This window comes from Synchiropus splendidus, chromosome 3, assembly GCF_027744825.2.
Source record: "Synchiropus splendidus isolate RoL2022-P1 chromosome 3, RoL_Sspl_1.0, whole genome shotgun sequence".
NCBI lineage: Eukaryota > Metazoa > Chordata > Actinopteri > Syngnathiformes > Callionymidae > Synchiropus > Synchiropus splendidus.
In genome coordinates this window covers 17,745,984-17,762,794 of record NC_071336.1, presented here as the reverse complement: position 1 = coordinate 17,762,794, position 16,811 = coordinate 17,745,984, and the positions used below count along the sequence as shown (strand labels likewise).

Genomic DNA, 16,811 nt, shown 5'->3' with positions numbered 1-16,811 from the left:
TCCTTCTCACAGTGAGGTCTGCCTTCTGCCCCACCCGAGCACCTTACTGGACCTGGCGTAAGTAAGGCACACGGAGAGGGGAAAAGGCTCTGTGAGGACAGCTTTTTTTTATCAAACCTATTTTCAAGTCAGATTGATTGATTTAATAATATACCAGCCCTTTAACTTCCTCCCACCTCAGATTCTTTGAATGCCTCCCAGAGAAGTCGAACAGGTTCCATCTTTTCATGGTGCAACAGGTATAGCAAGAGGGATTCTTTATCAGTAATCTTTATTGAGTCAGTGTATAGGTTGGTTTGCTTACGTCTGTGACAGTTTGACACGCCATCTGAAAAACAGTTCAGACAGCGTGTATTAGCATATATTAGAACCGAACTGTGCGTTTGTCGGATGCTGGCTGCTGACTCAGCATGTCCTATCTGAGGTCATGAGAAACTGAGGAGTTGAAGTTTGACCAGACGTGCTGGATAAGTCATTATCTCTACATGACATTGGCGCTTGTGTGCATGTGTGAGGAACTCGCACCACAAACTGAAAGTGCTGGCAAAACAGGCTAAACAATGTGGTGTAACTCTTTTCCGTATGATGGGTCATTATGTGAATGTGTGTCACTTTGAAGGCCAGAAATGTCCATAGCTTTGTTACAGTCAAGCTTAAACTGTGTCTGCATATTTTTTTTCTCCAATAAATCCAACTCAAACTGTGTTGGTTAGTCTCTATAGTCACTTTACTCACGAAAAGAAGCAAAATAAAGACACAGTTCCTAAATACATCATAAAGAATTGAAGTTCCTTTTGTGAGAAAATCCATTCATAAAGTCTGATAACACAACCTCACAACACATGAATCCAATGCTATCATCCATGAATTGGCCTTATCTATAACTGCTCTACAAGTCCCTGAACTGAAGGATAAATAGCATACATGTATAGTCAACAGGAGATCAGCATGGATTAAGAAACATCCAAGTTTATTTCATGACACATCAACATGACACATCTACATTGACTTTCGCACGCATGCGTCCCTGTGATTTCTCGTACTTCCGGGTTTGGGCAGTCCACGCTGCATTCGCGTCCTTTTCTGCTGCAGGAACTCTGGAAACTTGCATCAGCCACTTCATAAATACCCCTCAAGGCACAAGGATGGGCACAATTTGCAGTTAATTGGGCATCTGAGATTTTTAGGACTCCTCAAGAAGAAGATCTTCAGTTACCGGGACTTTTTTTCTGATTCTGCGCTGACCGGCGTTTTCAGCAGCGGCTCGTCTGAGTGGAGGTTTAAAAGTCCTGCTACTAGTTTGACATCGATGTGCGTGATTGTCCCGGGTGAGCAAAGTGCAAGGTCCACCAGAGAACAGATATGACCCGCGAGCAGCTCTAACACAGCTCCTCTGCTCCTGTCCAGTATTCTCACGTCTCAAGCCTCTTTTCAAACCTCCTTTGTTTCTGACCAAAGATGTCTAACTTGCTGCTTGGAGTCATACGAAGGTAAGTGCTGAACTTCTGTTCCATTTTGATGGTTAGTAGTTTTTGTTGAGCGAACTTTGATTGAAGGTTAAAATCCAGAGCTCTTGAACGCATCACTCGTTCAGCGCTACTGTTCCACCAACTGGCTCATTCAAAAAGTGTTTCTCCAATATAGAAGTCTAAACTTGTATCAGTAATTCAAATCAGACATTGAAATATTTATTCGACTCAATGAACATTCAGGTCTGTTGGGAACCATTTGTCAACAACTTGGCTTTAACTTGCGTTCACTATTTTGAATATTATGTTCTTTAAACTAAAAAAAAAAAAAAACCCACACACACCTTCAACCTTCAACTGTTGGTCTCTGAGTAAACATTTACCAACATTCATCTAAGTGCCAGAGAAACTCTTAACAGCTGAGAAAACTTGTTGAGCTCGATTTCAGGTGAAACACCTCAAGGAGGCATTACAATTGGTTGCTATTTCCTTTAATGGAGAATTTGAAAGGTGACGATGTTGCATTCCTTTTCTTTGTCTCATATCGTCATGGGGCAACTAAAATATTGTAGCAATTTGGTGTGTTTCCAAAGAGAAACCACAAAGTTGTGTTACATTCCTGACAAGAATTATCAAGTTATTAGCATTTATTTTCTGATTTCACTAGACATATTCTCATCCTGGGACAGTAAATATTTGACTTGCAGATAAGTGACTTTTAATGATGATGCACAGTTTTGTTCACAGTTTTGTAAATGTCCTTTTGATATAGACAATATCCTCCTATAACATCCGACCAAAATGTTCACATCTGGGTCTTGTTTGCCTAAAATGTTGATGATTGTGTTTGATGATTGGTTTGAAAACAAGAAACCAGAAATAAAAGGTGGTTCTTTTGAAAGTGTAGCCGTTTTTAAGCAAGTGTCCTCCCTCTTTATCCCCTCACTCAGGACACCGGTGGTGGGTTGACACCATGTTCTGGACATGTGAGTTCAGTTAAAGTTGAACTGGCGCAATTTGTTTGGGTTTCTGCATGAGAGCTCTGTAGTTGCCTGTGCATTTGCCTGAGTGCTCATGAGCGTGCACCCATGTCATGCTCACGTCATGTGTGAATTTAATGTATGCGACACGTGTTCTTCAGAGATACTGAGGCCCGTCGGAGCTTTGTGTTTGCACTCTGCCCTGGTCAAGATCCGGCAGGGAGAAGTGGGTGTGTGCACGTGTTTGTCAGTGTGGTGTTGGCTTCATTTGTTTAGTTGGGGAACAGTGCTTCACTTTGCTCTTACTTCTACTCTCTTTTGCTCTGCTCCAGTATCTGCGCTGGAAAATGTGCTGATGCCTCACAACCTTTTTCTTGGAGATTTGAAAATATTCATAAAGTCATCTTAACTCAGCACTTTTTCACTTTTTGTTGATCATATGCCGATAGCAGACCCATGTTCGTACTACTGGCAGGTGACTACCTACTACCAAGGTCCAAAAACATACATTCATGACACTCATTTCAATGTCCTGCATGCCTTTTATGTCTAATTAATGCTATTTAATTCAGTTTTCGTGCAGGAAGTGAAACATTCTAATGCACCTAAAATGAGTTGGGATGTGAACTTAATTGTAGTGATCCATATCAAACAGACTGGTGTCGTATCGCAGTATAATTTGCCCCAAGCCCTAGCTGAGCAGGAGTTGCTATTGGTGTGTGCTGGTCGCACTGAATTATCCGGTGTGGTGCAAACACTGGCTTTTGTGGACCCACCCTGTGGGGGCTGGGCTCAAGAACGGATGCAGAGGCAAATGTCGGAGAGGGTGAATGAAAGGGGCAGGTCAAAGGTGACTGAGGTCATTTGAGTTCCTGGGGATTATTGCAAGCTAAAGGTTGCTGCATTGCTTTTTAACAAATTATTTTTATATGCACTTTGATTTTGGAATTGCACGTGTGCGAAAAAAAGAGCATCTTTGAATTCGGGCATCTGCATGCAGCTCTTGAAAATGTCTTCCGGTTGACGTTCACAGGGAAATTGAAAATATTAGATGCCCTTTCTCTAAGCAAGAAAGAGCACGATGCCCTTTCTTTGAGCAAGAAAGGATGGCACCATGACAAGCTCAGTTGTTAGTTGTGGTGCAATGAATGGTTTTTCAAGTGAAAACTGCACTGACTTCATGAAGCCGTCTGGCTCCCAGTCTAGGCAAAGATCTCAGGGCACTCGTCACTAGCAGTTAGATGCTGCCCACGTTTCATCTGCAGGCCACTGAGACAGTGCTGACACTGAGGCTGGACGCTGATCTCTAGTCTCTTAACCATGTTGAAGCTGTCTCTTTAAAGAAAAATGAATTCAATCAGTCCTCTTCTCAGTTGTTCACGTGGACGTCTCCATTATCAACTAACTCGCCTCAGCGACTCTTCTGTTACAGAAACGTATGCATTCTGAGTTTGGTGCAGCAAGATGCAAAATATCAGGGCTGCAGTTGGAAACATTAAACTTGTCTTTGGTCATTAGAAAATATTTCATTCTAAACTTGTTCTGAACTTTTAATTTCACAACATAGTTGGTGTGTTTGTTTCTGTCCAGAGGTTCAGCTGGTTCTATAAATGCTGAACAACCTGCTGCCTGATTATCAGGCTCTGCCCTGTCAACACTCGTATTCTACGCCCACAGCGAGTTTTATGATTAATTTCCGCTCGATTAATGGTTAAACATGCTTCACGTTGCTGCCTGCTGGCTCAGACTTTTGACTGTTCCATGCTGAGACTGATCGTATCAGCTAAGCCTCTGCTCTTTGCTCACTTTCACCAAATTCACGTGTGTCCTGCTGTGTATTGACTAACTTATGGTAATGTGGTAGCACAGTCTGCTCTTCCCAAAATGTTATGCAGTGCTATACATTTCTTTACATAGATATAGACACACATATACAGTGGGGGGGGGGGAATGTTTTTGACTACTGAATATTAATTGATGATGTGATAATTTATGGGGGAACGCATTTTCTGTTATTGACTTGTCAGTGTTGAGAATTGACATATTGAAACCGTCAAGAATTTAGTTTCTACAAAACAACAACAATAAAAAAATGTTTTACTTTTTTTTTCATGATATTGTGGAAAATTTTAAGGGTGTTTTCACATTCAATGAATGTTAGCCCAATCGGTGAACTCTTTGATGCTATTTTCAGGCTGAATAATGACGTTTTTTTTTTAAAGTAGGTCAAATGCGGCGATTGACTTGTACTTCAAGTCCAAATAATGGCTTACATTCTTCAGTAAGGTGCTTATAAAGATAATGTTAAGTGTTCACTGATACTTTAAAATCTGCGGTACAGTCGAAAATGGCAGATGGGGAAAAGAACTCCAAACTTGCCGCGGTTGAGATCGCCGCTGCTACTTTGCCTAGTACAAACACAATTCAAACATCTAACACCAGTATATCAATGGAAATATTGAATTTACATTTGTTTGTTATGTCAAGCAAAACCTTCCATAAAGGTCTTCTCTCTTCAGACATGGAGCTGTCGGGGCGAGTGTTGGGGTTCGCTCTCTGGCTTCCATACCCTCGTTACCCCCAGCGGTGGCGGAGTTTGTCAAGGGAGCCGTGGACGAGTGTAAACCTGCGGGTGTGCATGTGGTGACGGGGACGCCGGAGGAGACCGCCAAGATCCTCGCCGGTTTGGAGAAGGAAGGGATGGTCAAGAAGCTTCCTAAATATGAGAACTGGTAAATATAGGCTTTGGGGCGGATGCTCCGCATTCAGATTGGGTTTAATGCACATCTTGTTACACAGCTGGTTGGCACGGACAGACCCCAAGGACGTGGCTCGGGTGGAGAGCAAGACAGTGATCGTGACCAAAAATCAGAGAGACACAATCCCCATCCCTGCTGCGGGGGCCAAGAGCCAGCTGGGCAGCTGGATGAGTGAGTCCGACTGGCAGAAAGCCAGAGAGGAGCGTTTCCCCGGCTGTATGACAGGTACGTGCTCATGTTGGACACACCAAATTGAAATCTGTCCAGTGCCTGTGTGGTCGCAGACCCTAGTTCTACCGGAGGTTTCTGCTGTACGTCTATTACCGCATCACTTGTAAAGATCTGAAATTGTTTCTTTTTTCTCCATTTGTGTAGGTCGCACCATGTACGTGATTCCGTTTAGTATGGGCCCAGTTGGCTCTAATCTGGCTAAATATGGCGTTCAGGTACGACCCCTTGGTTCAAAGACCATTTACGAACGGTGCGTCATTGTTCTCATCTTAATCACAAGGTGACCGACTCGCCGTATGTCGTGGCCAGCATGGGCATCATGACACGGATGGGAACGCCTGTTCTGAACAAGCTATCAGAAGGAGAGGAGTTTGTCCGTTGTCAACATTCCCTGGGCCGGCCGCTTCCTCTCAAAGGTTCAGAGAAAATGTGTTGAGTGTTTTTCATTTGAGCGGATCTCGCTCACTGGTTTCCTGTGTCTTCCTCAGCTCCCGTGGTCAACTCCTGGCCCTGTAACCCAGAGAAGGTCCTAATCTCACACCTGCCGGACACCAGACAGATCCTGTCATTTGGCAGCGGATATGGAGGAAACTCTCTCCTGGGAAAGAAGTGTTTTGCTCTCAGAATTGCCTCACGAATCGCGAAGGATGAGGGCTGGCTGGCAGAGCACATGCTGGTGAGAGGAGGGAGGGTTGGAGAATGAAGAACAGCAACATTCTTTAGCTGGGACTTTATTGTCTCTACCCATGAAGCAAAATATTACATGGGATGTAAAGGCATTAGAAAACCAAAACACTGATTAGAATTAAAATAACTTATTTTAAAAAAGTGCTCATGACCAGATATCTTTGCATCAAATCATTATTTTGTTTTCATGCACTTAGAGTGATTTACAAAAAAGATTTTAAAATACTAAAGTTACCCATTAAACCTGACTCATTATTTGAATTTAAACTGCTTAGCTGAGCATAGCGACTTGATTCTTGTTTCTCTTGTGTGGAACCTCCATGATAGTTTGTCACAAAGTATGAAAGCATCCATTAAATGACCTGTGATGTAATTGTCTTGATAACAAAAGCATTGACGCTGCTCTCTTCAGATCCTTGGCATCACCAACCCTCGAGGAGTCAAGCGCTATGTTGCCGCAGCCTTCCCGAGCGCTTGTGGGAAAACCAACTTGGCCATGATGAAACCAGCTCTGCCAGGCTGGAAGGTCGAGTGTGTGGGAGACGACATCGCATGGATGAAGTTCGACAGCCAGGGTATTGAAAGGGCTCGCCAACAGAACACTTTAAGCCTCGCGAGTGTCGTGGTCTCATCCCTGACTCGGACCCACAGGCAAACTGAGAGCCATTAATCCAGAGAATGGCTTCTTCGGAGTCGCACCAGGAACTTCGGACAAGACCAACCCTTACGCCATGGCCACCATCGCTAAGAACACTGTGTTCACCAACGTGGGGGAGACTAGTGATGGAGGAGTGTGGTGGGAGGGTCTTGACCCTGTTGCTCCTGGAATCTCAGTTACAGACTGGCATGGCAAGGCCTGGAAGCAAGGTAACATCTCCAATGACCTGAGACCTTGTTTCACAACATCCAGATTAAAAAAAAACAAAACCCGCCAATGTGACAGACACTGACCCCTGCAGGCCGATCGAGGAACTGCCCCATGTTGATATTGCCTTTGCTGAACCATGAATAGTTTTTTTTTTTTTCAATCCAATCATTATAAATGTGAAGGATAAACAGTCATTCATTTATTTACAACCTATGGACATTTTACGTTTTTTAAACCGTCATTTTTGCTCTTTTATTTGTACAGGAAGCTCAACTCCATGTGCCCATCCCAACTCCCGCTTCTGTGCACCAGCAGCTCAGTGTCCGATCATCGACCCCAAGTGGGAGAGCGAGGAGGGAGTCCCTATTGATGCCATTATTTTCGGAGGCAGGAGGCCTGAAGGTACTAACGGTGGATTTAGTTTTCAGTTGTAAGAAAGAAATGAGACTATTCATTTGCTTTGGAGTCAATTCCACTTGATACTTCTAGGTGTCCCGCTGGTCTACGAGTCCTTCAACTGGCAGCATGGAGTGTTTGTGGGAGCTGCCATGAGGTCAGAGGCCACGGCTGCTGCTGAGCACAAAGGTGGGGCTGGTTTTATTTATCATGTTAAGTAAGACGTTTGGATTTGTGTGGTTAATGTTTTAAAGAATTTAAAGTGTTGTTTAAGCAGAATGTTTTTAGCAATGCTGAAGTGTGGTTGAGGCAGAAGATGTAAGCCACAGGGTTTTAAATGAACATTCTTTCAAATGTGTTGCTAAACTACTGTGCAGTTGCTTACATCATGGCTGGGAGTGATTTTATTTCACTGCTGCATGACTTCATGTTTTGTCTCCCGCAGGCAAGGTGATCATGCACGACCCGTTTGCAATGCGGCCGTTCTTCGGCTACAACTTTGGTGACTACCTGGCTCACTGGCTGAGCATGGAGAACCGTAAATCCACCACCCACCTCCCCAAAATCTTCCATGTCAACTGGTTCAGAAAAGACCCGACAAGCGGGTCCTTCCTCTGGCCGGGCTTCGGCGAAAACGCCCGCGTGCTGGAGTGGATCTTCAAGAGGTGCGGTCGGGAGAGGGAAGACGAGGCTGCCAAGAAGAGCATTGTCGGCTGGCTGCCAGAAGATGGCGCCATCGACACCAAAGGTCTGGGTGGCAAGGTAGACATGGGTGCTTTGTTCGATGTGCCCAAGCCTTTCTGGCAGAAGGAGACGAAGGAGCTGAGGGCTTACTTCAGCCAGCAGGTCGGAGCAGACCTGCCGCCTCAGGTGGAGGCGGAGCTTAAGGCTCTGGAGGACAGGGTTCACAGTTAAATCTTGTGGAGGGTGAAATTGGAGCCGCAGCCAGAGCTTTCACACACAGCAAAGCTATGTTGTAATTTTACCTCGGTATAAACTAAATATCGCTTGATTTTTTTTTTTTTTTTTTTTTTTTTTTCCTGAAGTCCAGACCTCGACTGTGTGTGTGTGCTCAGCCTGCGGCTTAAGCTTTGACCTACAGAGGGTCATTTAATTGTCTACCTGAAGAACTCTGAATAATTCTGCGCCTCTGTTGTTGAACAGGCGTCCAAACTGAAGGTTCCAGTTATTTGAAGTCACCAACGCGAACTGCTCTTCTGTCTGGTCATGTGACCTGCTTCTGCAGTGCTTCGTCACAGTAGTAGTGCCTATGTAACAAGAAGCAATACAGCATCAACACTGCTGGTGTTTACAGGCTGGTGCCAAAGATCTCTTATTTAACATTTTTACTCACTAAAGGGTTTTAAAAAGCTTTTAACACACTGACTACTTGAAATTCATCTGTCGACAGCCGGTCCGACCACTTTGATCATTTTCTGCTCTTTCTCGTGTGTGTGTGATGAGATGTATGATGTGATGTTGATGTGACTATGGGACCAATAAATGCATGTGAGATTCAGGAGTTGCAGGTGCTGACATCAGGTTTTTAAAGTGCAATGTATGATTTTTTTTTGTCAAAGTGCCCCGGTTCATTGTCCCTGATGTACTCAATGTGAGTGCAGAAATGCTCATTAAAGAAAGTGATTCTTATTCATGTTTTTTTGCTTTTTATTGCTGAGAGCATAGCAACCTTTAAGCCCCATTAGAGCTCATCATTATTTTCACTTTACAACAATCTTTTGTCCCCTGATAATTGAATGAATTCAAATTGTAAGAGGGGACATGTTCTATGTTCATACCGTCTTCATGGTTCCCGCATCAGGGGTGAGGTGATCCATGCAGTTAATGATGGATGCTTGAGACCCCGAATGCACCTGTGGCAGAACCACTGGGAAGATGCGTGTGTCTTCAGTTAAATGCAGCCAGTCATGTGGCACGTCTTTATTGAATGCTTTGAACCCATGAACATCACAAAATGTATTTCCCTAAAGTTGTCCTGGATTAGAGGAATCTATTACTTGCCAGCCACGTCTCCTCAAGCTCCGCCCCTGCCTGAGCATTTTCACTTCACCAGCAACTTGCAAATCCTACTGAAAAGGGCAGAATTCTGCAGTTTCACTACACTTTTCTGTTGCGAATGACTCACTAAGCATATCCCATTGGACTTTTTAAAAAGTTTCGCCTCCATCAAAACTTTGATGATGTATTGCATCAACTGTTTTGAAGTGAAATATACAATCCAACTATGCATCTTGTTTTTATTGCGTAACAATTCCAGAACTGAGGTGTAGTCAGGACTGCAGACTGCCCAGGGTAGTTGTTTTTGCTCATTACATATTGTTTCTTCTATATATTTGGTCTTTTCTTATTCCCTGCAGCATTTTGCGTGAAAGTTTCTATGGCAAATTCTTTTTCATGACATTTATTGCTATTTATCACCTTTATTCTGCTTCAATTAACTACTGAAAGAGCTCATTGGTATTCAGTTTCTGCTGGCATTTACCATGCATCCTGCGCATTGTTTTTCACCTGTGTTTCTCCCTATGGTCAGCAGAAGAACCCTGAAGGACTTGGCAGCGTTAGAGCTTAAAGGGATGTCCATCCACTGCAGTATGCAGCAGTGACCCTCCAGATGGTCAAGTTCTAATGTTCGTAATGTTCGTGGTGGTAAAAATGTATACATACTGCATGTACATACAAGGTGGACTATGACAGTCACTCCATTACTTGCGCACATTAACTTGTGCGTACACAGTGTGTTGCTCTTGCTCTTGGCCTGATTCTGATGTAGTCTGGTCCACTTTCTGTTTTGAGAAGTCAATTTCTCCGTACTGGATTTCATGGGTTTCAGCTGCAGGTGAATCCTCTGCTCTTTCACTCTGAAAAACAAAACGTTTTGGCATTACTGCCTCTCCCTCACTTCTGATCAAATGCAAGTTGCATAGTTGGTCAATGTGCGTTCACTGGTGCTGAACATGTTCTCACTTGAATAAGCGGTGACCTTTTTTGGGCTGAGTTCAGGCACCTTGAAAAGATTGAAGTAAAGTCAGTGAAGGGACATTCATCTAGGGAACCATTTCAGATGCTCACAGATATTCCACCTACCAAAGATAGACTCCGATGAAAATGAAAGCTGTGATTGCAGCAATTCCTCCGAGAATTATCCACCAGTGAATTTGTTCTAAGGAAAAAGATTAGGATGACATGTTTGGGAAATTAATCTGAGAAACCAAGCCTTGGGATCCATTGGCAGAGCTTGAACTGTTGCAGAGCAAAATGAGATGTTGCACTCAAAACAATTCTAATTTCTAATGTGGATGTTTTTAAGTGTTGAAGCTGAAACATATGTTTTGAGAGCCTCTAATTGCAGAGAAGCAGCAGTTGGTTCTAAACAGATGTCTAGAAGAACTGATCCTCAGCCGGGCCAGATCACACCTGGCAGGATATCATGTCAATAGCAATCAGAGGTCTCAGTCAGATGAACTCAGTTAGATAAAGGATGAGATGCTGAGGCCACCAAACTGCAACATCTCCTCTCTCACATCACAGATGGAAAAATAATATGACAGCAACACTGTGTACCAGGGATCGTCAGCGTGATCCTCTGTGAAGTTCCTGGTCCCAGCTGGTTCCTGGCCTCACAGAAATACTCTTGTCTCTCCGTCACGTTGACTGTGAACAAGTCGCCCACAGACACGTTCACAGCTCCCTCTGAGCTGATCCAGAACCAGGTGAAGAGGCTGACAGGAGGATTGGCTCGACTGGAGCAGCTCAAGTTCACAAAAGTGCCAGCTGACACCACAGTGGATGGACTGACCCGTACCATGGTGTTTTTGGGAGCAACTAAGGGATAACAGGAGAATCAATGACTTCACGCCATCTTCACAGTTCATAAAGACATCCATTTGCTCACATAAAACACGGAGGGTCAGATTCCTGTCAGAGAGCTTCACTCCGTTTCCAATATTCACCGGATAGGAAGCTTTGCACTGGATGGTGAGTCCGTCGTGGTGGTCCGACAGAGTGATGGCATGTTGGATTTTACTGGTGAAGGTTCCGTCCTTGTTTTGGTGTCTGGTGATCTCGGGCTGTCGTGGGAGATTCCAGGTGAGTGTTGGAGGAGACTGAGGGCAAGGAGTCAGGGCAGTGCAGGTGATGGTGATGGTGTTGTTCTCTTTCTGCTCCCCTGGGTCGATCATATCTGGTATCAGAGAGTCTGCATAGTGACATGAAGTAGAAATGATGAAAAGGATGACTGGACAAGAAACAGGAAGTTTCTTACCATTAACTGTGACTTGGAGAGGTCGGAATCTATCAGTTGCCCTTCCTGTTTCACTTTCAATTCGAAAGTAATATGTGTTTGAGTAGATTTTCTTCATATTTGAGAACAACGTGCTGCAGTTTCCCTCACTCAGATTTCCATTGAATTCCATTGGAAATTTCCTGAGTGACCCATTGTAAATCACATTTTCAGGATGCTGTTCAAATCGGACGTCGTTGATCATCCAGACTCCATTGAGTGGTGAGTTTAGCACCAAGTTGTCTGTAAAAGTGTAATTACAGGGGATCTGCAAACATGAGTCGCTCAGCGCCTCCATTTTTGATGGTAAACCGACGAGGAGAGGACGCTGGGCAGAAGCCGCTGCAGAACAAAGGGCACAAGAAGTCATTTTAGACGCTGAGAAACATGAGCTTTCCAACAATGTATAATGCAGATGTATATTAATAGAAAAAAACAAACAAAACAAGGAGTTAAATGCTGCAGCGATGAGCCTGTAGCAGCTTTCTGCGGTCATGAGACCAACGGACAACATTTTAAATGTTTATTAAGTTGGAGCAGTCAAACACATCCTACTTCTCTGACTTATGCCTGTGTTTCAAATGTTAAACACTTCCTCTTCATAAGTCAGTCATGTCTTAAGTCAGGGTGGGCAGCTTTCAAGCAACTTTGAAATGACCGAGGCTCAATGATCTACCCAAGATAAAAATGCAAAACGTGTATTTCTGTATAAATATATTGAGTAGTCTATGTTGATCTTTTTAGTTATTCTTTCTCTCACTGGTTCAGAATAAGAAAAATATTAAATTAAATGTAACATTACACCTAAGCTACTTTTTGTTTAATAATAGAACAAAAGAGGAACGTGAGCCCTATGACCTTTCTTCACATACCTTTCCACACAGGAGGTTGCGTAGTCACAGTTGCTACTGTATGAATTTTACAAAATTGTTCAGACTTTTCACTGCTACGGAGTTCAGCATCGAGACTGGTAATGAAAATGGACTCAGAACGCGCATTTAACACAGATGAAATTAAAGTTTGTTGATCAATTCTCTGCTAATATGAATGGATATCTGTACCAATGAGTCCTGAATATGAAACAAAAATTGAACTGAAAAAAAAAAAAATCAGTGAAAAAAATGTACTTCTGGAACAAAAAGTTTTGATACCCTATCATCAATATTTGAATACGAAAAAAAAACGAGTAGTTAAAAAGTTGTGAAAATGAATCACTTTTATTAATATAAAGTTTTTTTTTTCCTGTTTCAAAAAGTAACTTCCCTTTACGGACACATATAATTTTATAATATCAAAACTGATGGCACAGAAATGACGAATGGTAAATCAAGACTGACATCACTCAGAATCGCGGTTTGATGGGTAATGTTCACAAGTAACACAGACATTGTGATGCTTGAAGAAACAATGTGTGAATATGTCATGTGGATGACAGTGAAACAGTCCGATACAACACACTGCTCCAATCTACATGCTATTTTTGGTGCAGCATGCCATCAAACAGGATATAAATGGAAGAAATAAATAATGTAATGTTGTATGATTCGATGTTATATGTACCATATTATGGAGCACACAATATATACTCTAGAACATGAATGCAGTGATTCATTTTCATGTTATGTTGAACACTTTTTTTTTAACTATTCAAATCTTTTTTGGAGGAAGCTAGAGTGTTGGCAGGTGTTATGAAAACAGTGCATTTGCATGCTTTAATGTAAATAAAATGCCTGTATGGCTGATATGGCGAGGCTCGATCTCAGTGACACAAAGCTTGTTTGTCCATAAATCCCATATTCCACTGACCGACCACTGTGATAGGGTGGCTGTACTGTAAAGCATCATGGGAGCTGTTCAGGTTCAATTCAACCTAACTGAGTTTAAGAGTGATGGAGCTTCACATGCAGGGTCATCGTACAGTTGAGAAATTTATTCATTTGAAAGTGTCTAAACAACCAATAGACTAACATGGACTCATGTGCATTAGTACTGTACCAATTCTGCCTTTGCTGTCGACGCCATGACCACCTATGTTCTACCTCATAAGGACGAAGAGTGTTTGTGGGGGGAACAGAATTTCAGCTCCTTCTGAACGAAACGTCTTTGAGGGGTGCAACTTACATGCATTTTCTAATGTAAACATAAGAAAACGAACAGGTTGATTTGATTCAAACCTTTGCAACATGAGTAGGAAATAACTTCATTTTAGCTATGATTTTATTTTAGCTAGAATAGTTTATATTTAACAGCTCAGTCTGTTTATTTGTTTTGTATTTGGTTCTTATCATGTTCTAAAGTTCAGATGTTTTCAGTTGGATTCTTTTTTCTTCTCCCCTGTTGTTAAAACAGTCAAACACCTAGAAAGGAAAATAAAACTCAACTAAAAAAGGAATCATTTCACAATTATATGCGGGCCTTTCTGAACTACGACTGGAAGCTACAAATAAACTTAAGGCAGCATGGCGAGAGGATCTAGACATTTCCTTAATTGAAAACATTTGGAACTCCACTTTAAAATTGGCTAATAAAACATTGTTTTGTGCACACCACAGTTCAATTCAGTTTAATGTTGGACACAGACCCCACATGTCCAAAGTCAAGCTTTCACGTATACACCCGGAAACTAGTCCACTCTGTAATAAATGCAAAACCAGGGAAGGCACCTCAGGCCATATGTTTTGGACGTGTCCATGTCTGAACACTTTCTGGACTGACATTTTTGCTTCCCTCTCTAAAATTCTTCATATCACGATAACACCAAGTCCACTTATTGCCTTATTTGGTTATACTGGGGAGATTAAAAATGTAACGTCAGACAGCCGACCACTACTGTCCTTTTGGTCAGTCTTGGCCCCGAGGGCGATTCTGCTCAGGTGGAAGGACGCTGCCCCATCTACTCACACCCAGTGGCTCAGAGACATCATATCTTATCAAAATGAGATATTCTGTCACTAAAACCCAGAAAACCTTCCATGAAATATGGGACACCTTTATGGAAGTGTTCAAGACCCTTTAGATATTACTGAGTGAGGAAACAGTACAGGTGTCAACCGGCAGTGACATTGCACGGGTTGTTTTGCCGTTGTTTTATATATATATATATATATATATACATATATATATATATAACGCATACGCATCTTCCTTTTTGTATAATGTACACACAAAATGATTGTATCTTGTCTCTCATTAATTTGTGTATTTTGTATTCAATGACTATTAATACCCAACAAAAATATTTTGAATTAAAAAAAACAAACAGTCAAACACTCTGACATTTTAGGTGCTAAGTGTGTGAATTAAGCAAACATTCCTGATTAAACGTGCATTTTGTGTTTGGTCTGCCAGGGAGCTTCACACCTCAGAGAGAGGACGGTGTCAAGTATCCCTTATCTTGCACGCATTTTTAGGTCACTTCCTTCCTCTGTGTGTCATGACACATGGGTGTGACGAGAGTTAACAGATGGTCATTTTAGAATTTTTAAATTTCATGTTCAAATGTCCTTCATTTACATGTGTACTTTCTCAGTCAGTTGCGGACAGACGGAAAATTATACAGCAAGATTTGGAATTCTGTGTTGAAACAGCAAAAGACCATCAAACACTGAACCTTTTATAGACCCATTATAGAACTCTAGAGGACCAGGCCAGTTAACTGGCGTCTTGATAATCAGATCAGATATGTGGAACTTTTTAAAAACGAAGAACATAGAATTACATTCATAAAAACAAGGACATCGTTGGAAGCGCCAGACGTACATTTTGAATTCCGTTATTCTGCAAATGGAATTACACTGTACATTTATGTGACAGGCACAATACTGCAGCACCGTTTAAAAAAACAAAAGGCTTTTTGTCATGTGAAACTCACCTGAGAGGTAGAAGACATTCAGCAGAAAGACATTGAGCACCCGCATCTTCTCCACTCCTGGCTGAGGATGTGAGCAGCTGGCTAATTCACGGAAATGATTGAGCTGTAACAGGGAGCGGCACAGGCCAAGATCTCGCACCAACTGGAGAAAGAAAGAAAGGGACAGTAAAATTGAAATTCAGAGGAGTCACTGGATGACTTATTACTTCTCCTTTTTGCATTGTAATTCCTCTTTTTTGCAGCATAGTCCATCCTCCAACAGGAGCACAGTCTCCAAAGAGAATAAAACATCTTGTTGCACTATAGATTTAGTTGAAGTTTAAATACACTTACGATAAAAATAGAATAATCGCTCACACATACACAATATCACACTGGTCACTCTCCGAGGAAGTGAAAAATTAAACTGCTGAGGCGTGGTCTGAAGGAGACACCACTTTGTACCCTGGTCTCAGAAAGCAGTGATACAATCCCACATGCATGTTTAAATTTCCTTCATTTGTATGCATACTTTTTTCACTCCCACTTGCATTTCCCTTGGTAGGAGCAGATTCAAAGAAGTGAAGATCAAATCAAAGCAAGACAAAGCATGTGTGAGCCAATGGTAGTGCGGCATCCGCAACAGCGAAGTTCCCAGCTGGCGCTTCACACAGAGACTGGATGCAGAGTTCATGGTGGTCAGGCTGACATGCAGCGAGAACGCTAAAGCAGAAAGTGGTATATTAGCCAGCACCACTGACGTTTTTTAATGAGGAAAATGAGGAAGATGTGTATCATATTGCACGTTGGCGATGACTCATGCAAACCACAAAAAAATCACCAAGGTGAATAAGAACATTCATGGTCAACCTCGTGATGCATAAAGTCGTCACCTCTGATGCTCATTCTCAGTGTCCCCACTCCAGCTTGTCAGATATAGTGAAATAAGAAAAATGTGGTGTAGGTACACCACTTTATTGAAGAGGGTAAATTCTCTATACGTTCCCTATAAAATCTGACCATGGATGGTGTCATGATCATCATGTTTGTTGCCTTCACTGTTAACCAAGTCTATGCGAGTTCTTCTTTGTAAAGGAGGAGGAGGACGGAAGGAGGAGGAGTTTGGGCTGTTTCTGCATAGGATATTGGATCACATTTGTTTTACAATAGTCGGTGAAGTAACTGCAGGACACAAATACCAGTGATCGTTCCGCTGATCTTAGACAAATGGTCAGAGCAAGAAAACAGCAAGTCATACACTTGATTTCAAC

At 42.4% G+C, this 16,811-nt stretch overlaps 2 protein-coding genes across 5 annotated transcripts; one reads left to right on the top strand and one right to left on the bottom strand.

Annotated features, from left to right (window-relative positions):
• The first annotated feature begins 1,032 nt into the window (after nt 1-1,032).
• pck2 (phosphoenolpyruvate carboxykinase 2 (mitochondrial)) lies at nt 1,033-8,429 on the top strand. Of its 2 annotated transcripts, XM_053860719.1 has the most exons (12): nt 1,033-1,328; nt 1,408-1,490; nt 4,969-5,181; nt 5,249-5,433; nt 5,584-5,654; nt 5,720-5,855; nt 5,928-6,115; nt 6,539-6,701; nt 6,778-6,993; nt 7,259-7,396; nt 7,484-7,579; nt 7,836-8,429. In XM_053860719.1, the coding sequence occupies exons 2-12, from the start codon at nt 1,459-1,461 to the stop codon at nt 8,303-8,305; spliced, it is 1,908 nt and encodes a 635-aa protein (XP_053716694.1). In that variant the 5' UTR covers nt 1,033-1,328; nt 1,408-1,458; the 3' UTR covers nt 8,306-8,429. The 2 variants fall into 2 exon arrangements, with proteins under 2 accessions (XP_053716694.1, XP_053716693.1); XM_053860718.1 differs by lacking the exon at nt 1,033-1,328 and having other exon boundaries at nt 1,338-1,490.
• Nucleotides 8,430-9,081: 652 nt separating this feature from the next.
• LOC128756319 (B-cell receptor CD22-like) lies at nt 9,082-16,464 on the bottom strand. Of its 3 annotated transcripts, XM_053860722.1 has the most exons (8): nt 16,434-16,464; nt 15,562-15,703; nt 11,673-12,032; nt 11,304-11,606; nt 10,973-11,233; nt 10,496-10,571; nt 10,376-10,415; nt 9,082-10,269 (listed from the first exon to the last, which is right to left on the bottom strand). In XM_053860722.1, exons 2-8 carry the CDS (start codon nt 15,605-15,607, stop codon nt 10,114-10,116), a joined length of 1,242 nt encoding a protein of 413 aa, XP_053716697.1. In that variant the 5' UTR covers nt 15,608-15,703; nt 16,434-16,464; the 3' UTR covers nt 9,082-10,113. The 3 variants fall into 3 exon arrangements, with proteins under 3 accessions (XP_053716697.1, XP_053716696.1, XP_053716698.1); XM_053860721.1 differs by lacking the exon at nt 16,434-16,464 and having other exon boundaries at nt 15,562-15,708; XM_053860723.1 differs by lacking the exon at nt 16,434-16,464 and having other exon boundaries at nt 11,304-11,591; nt 15,562-15,708.
• Between the last annotated feature and the right edge of the window lie 347 nt (nt 16,465-16,811).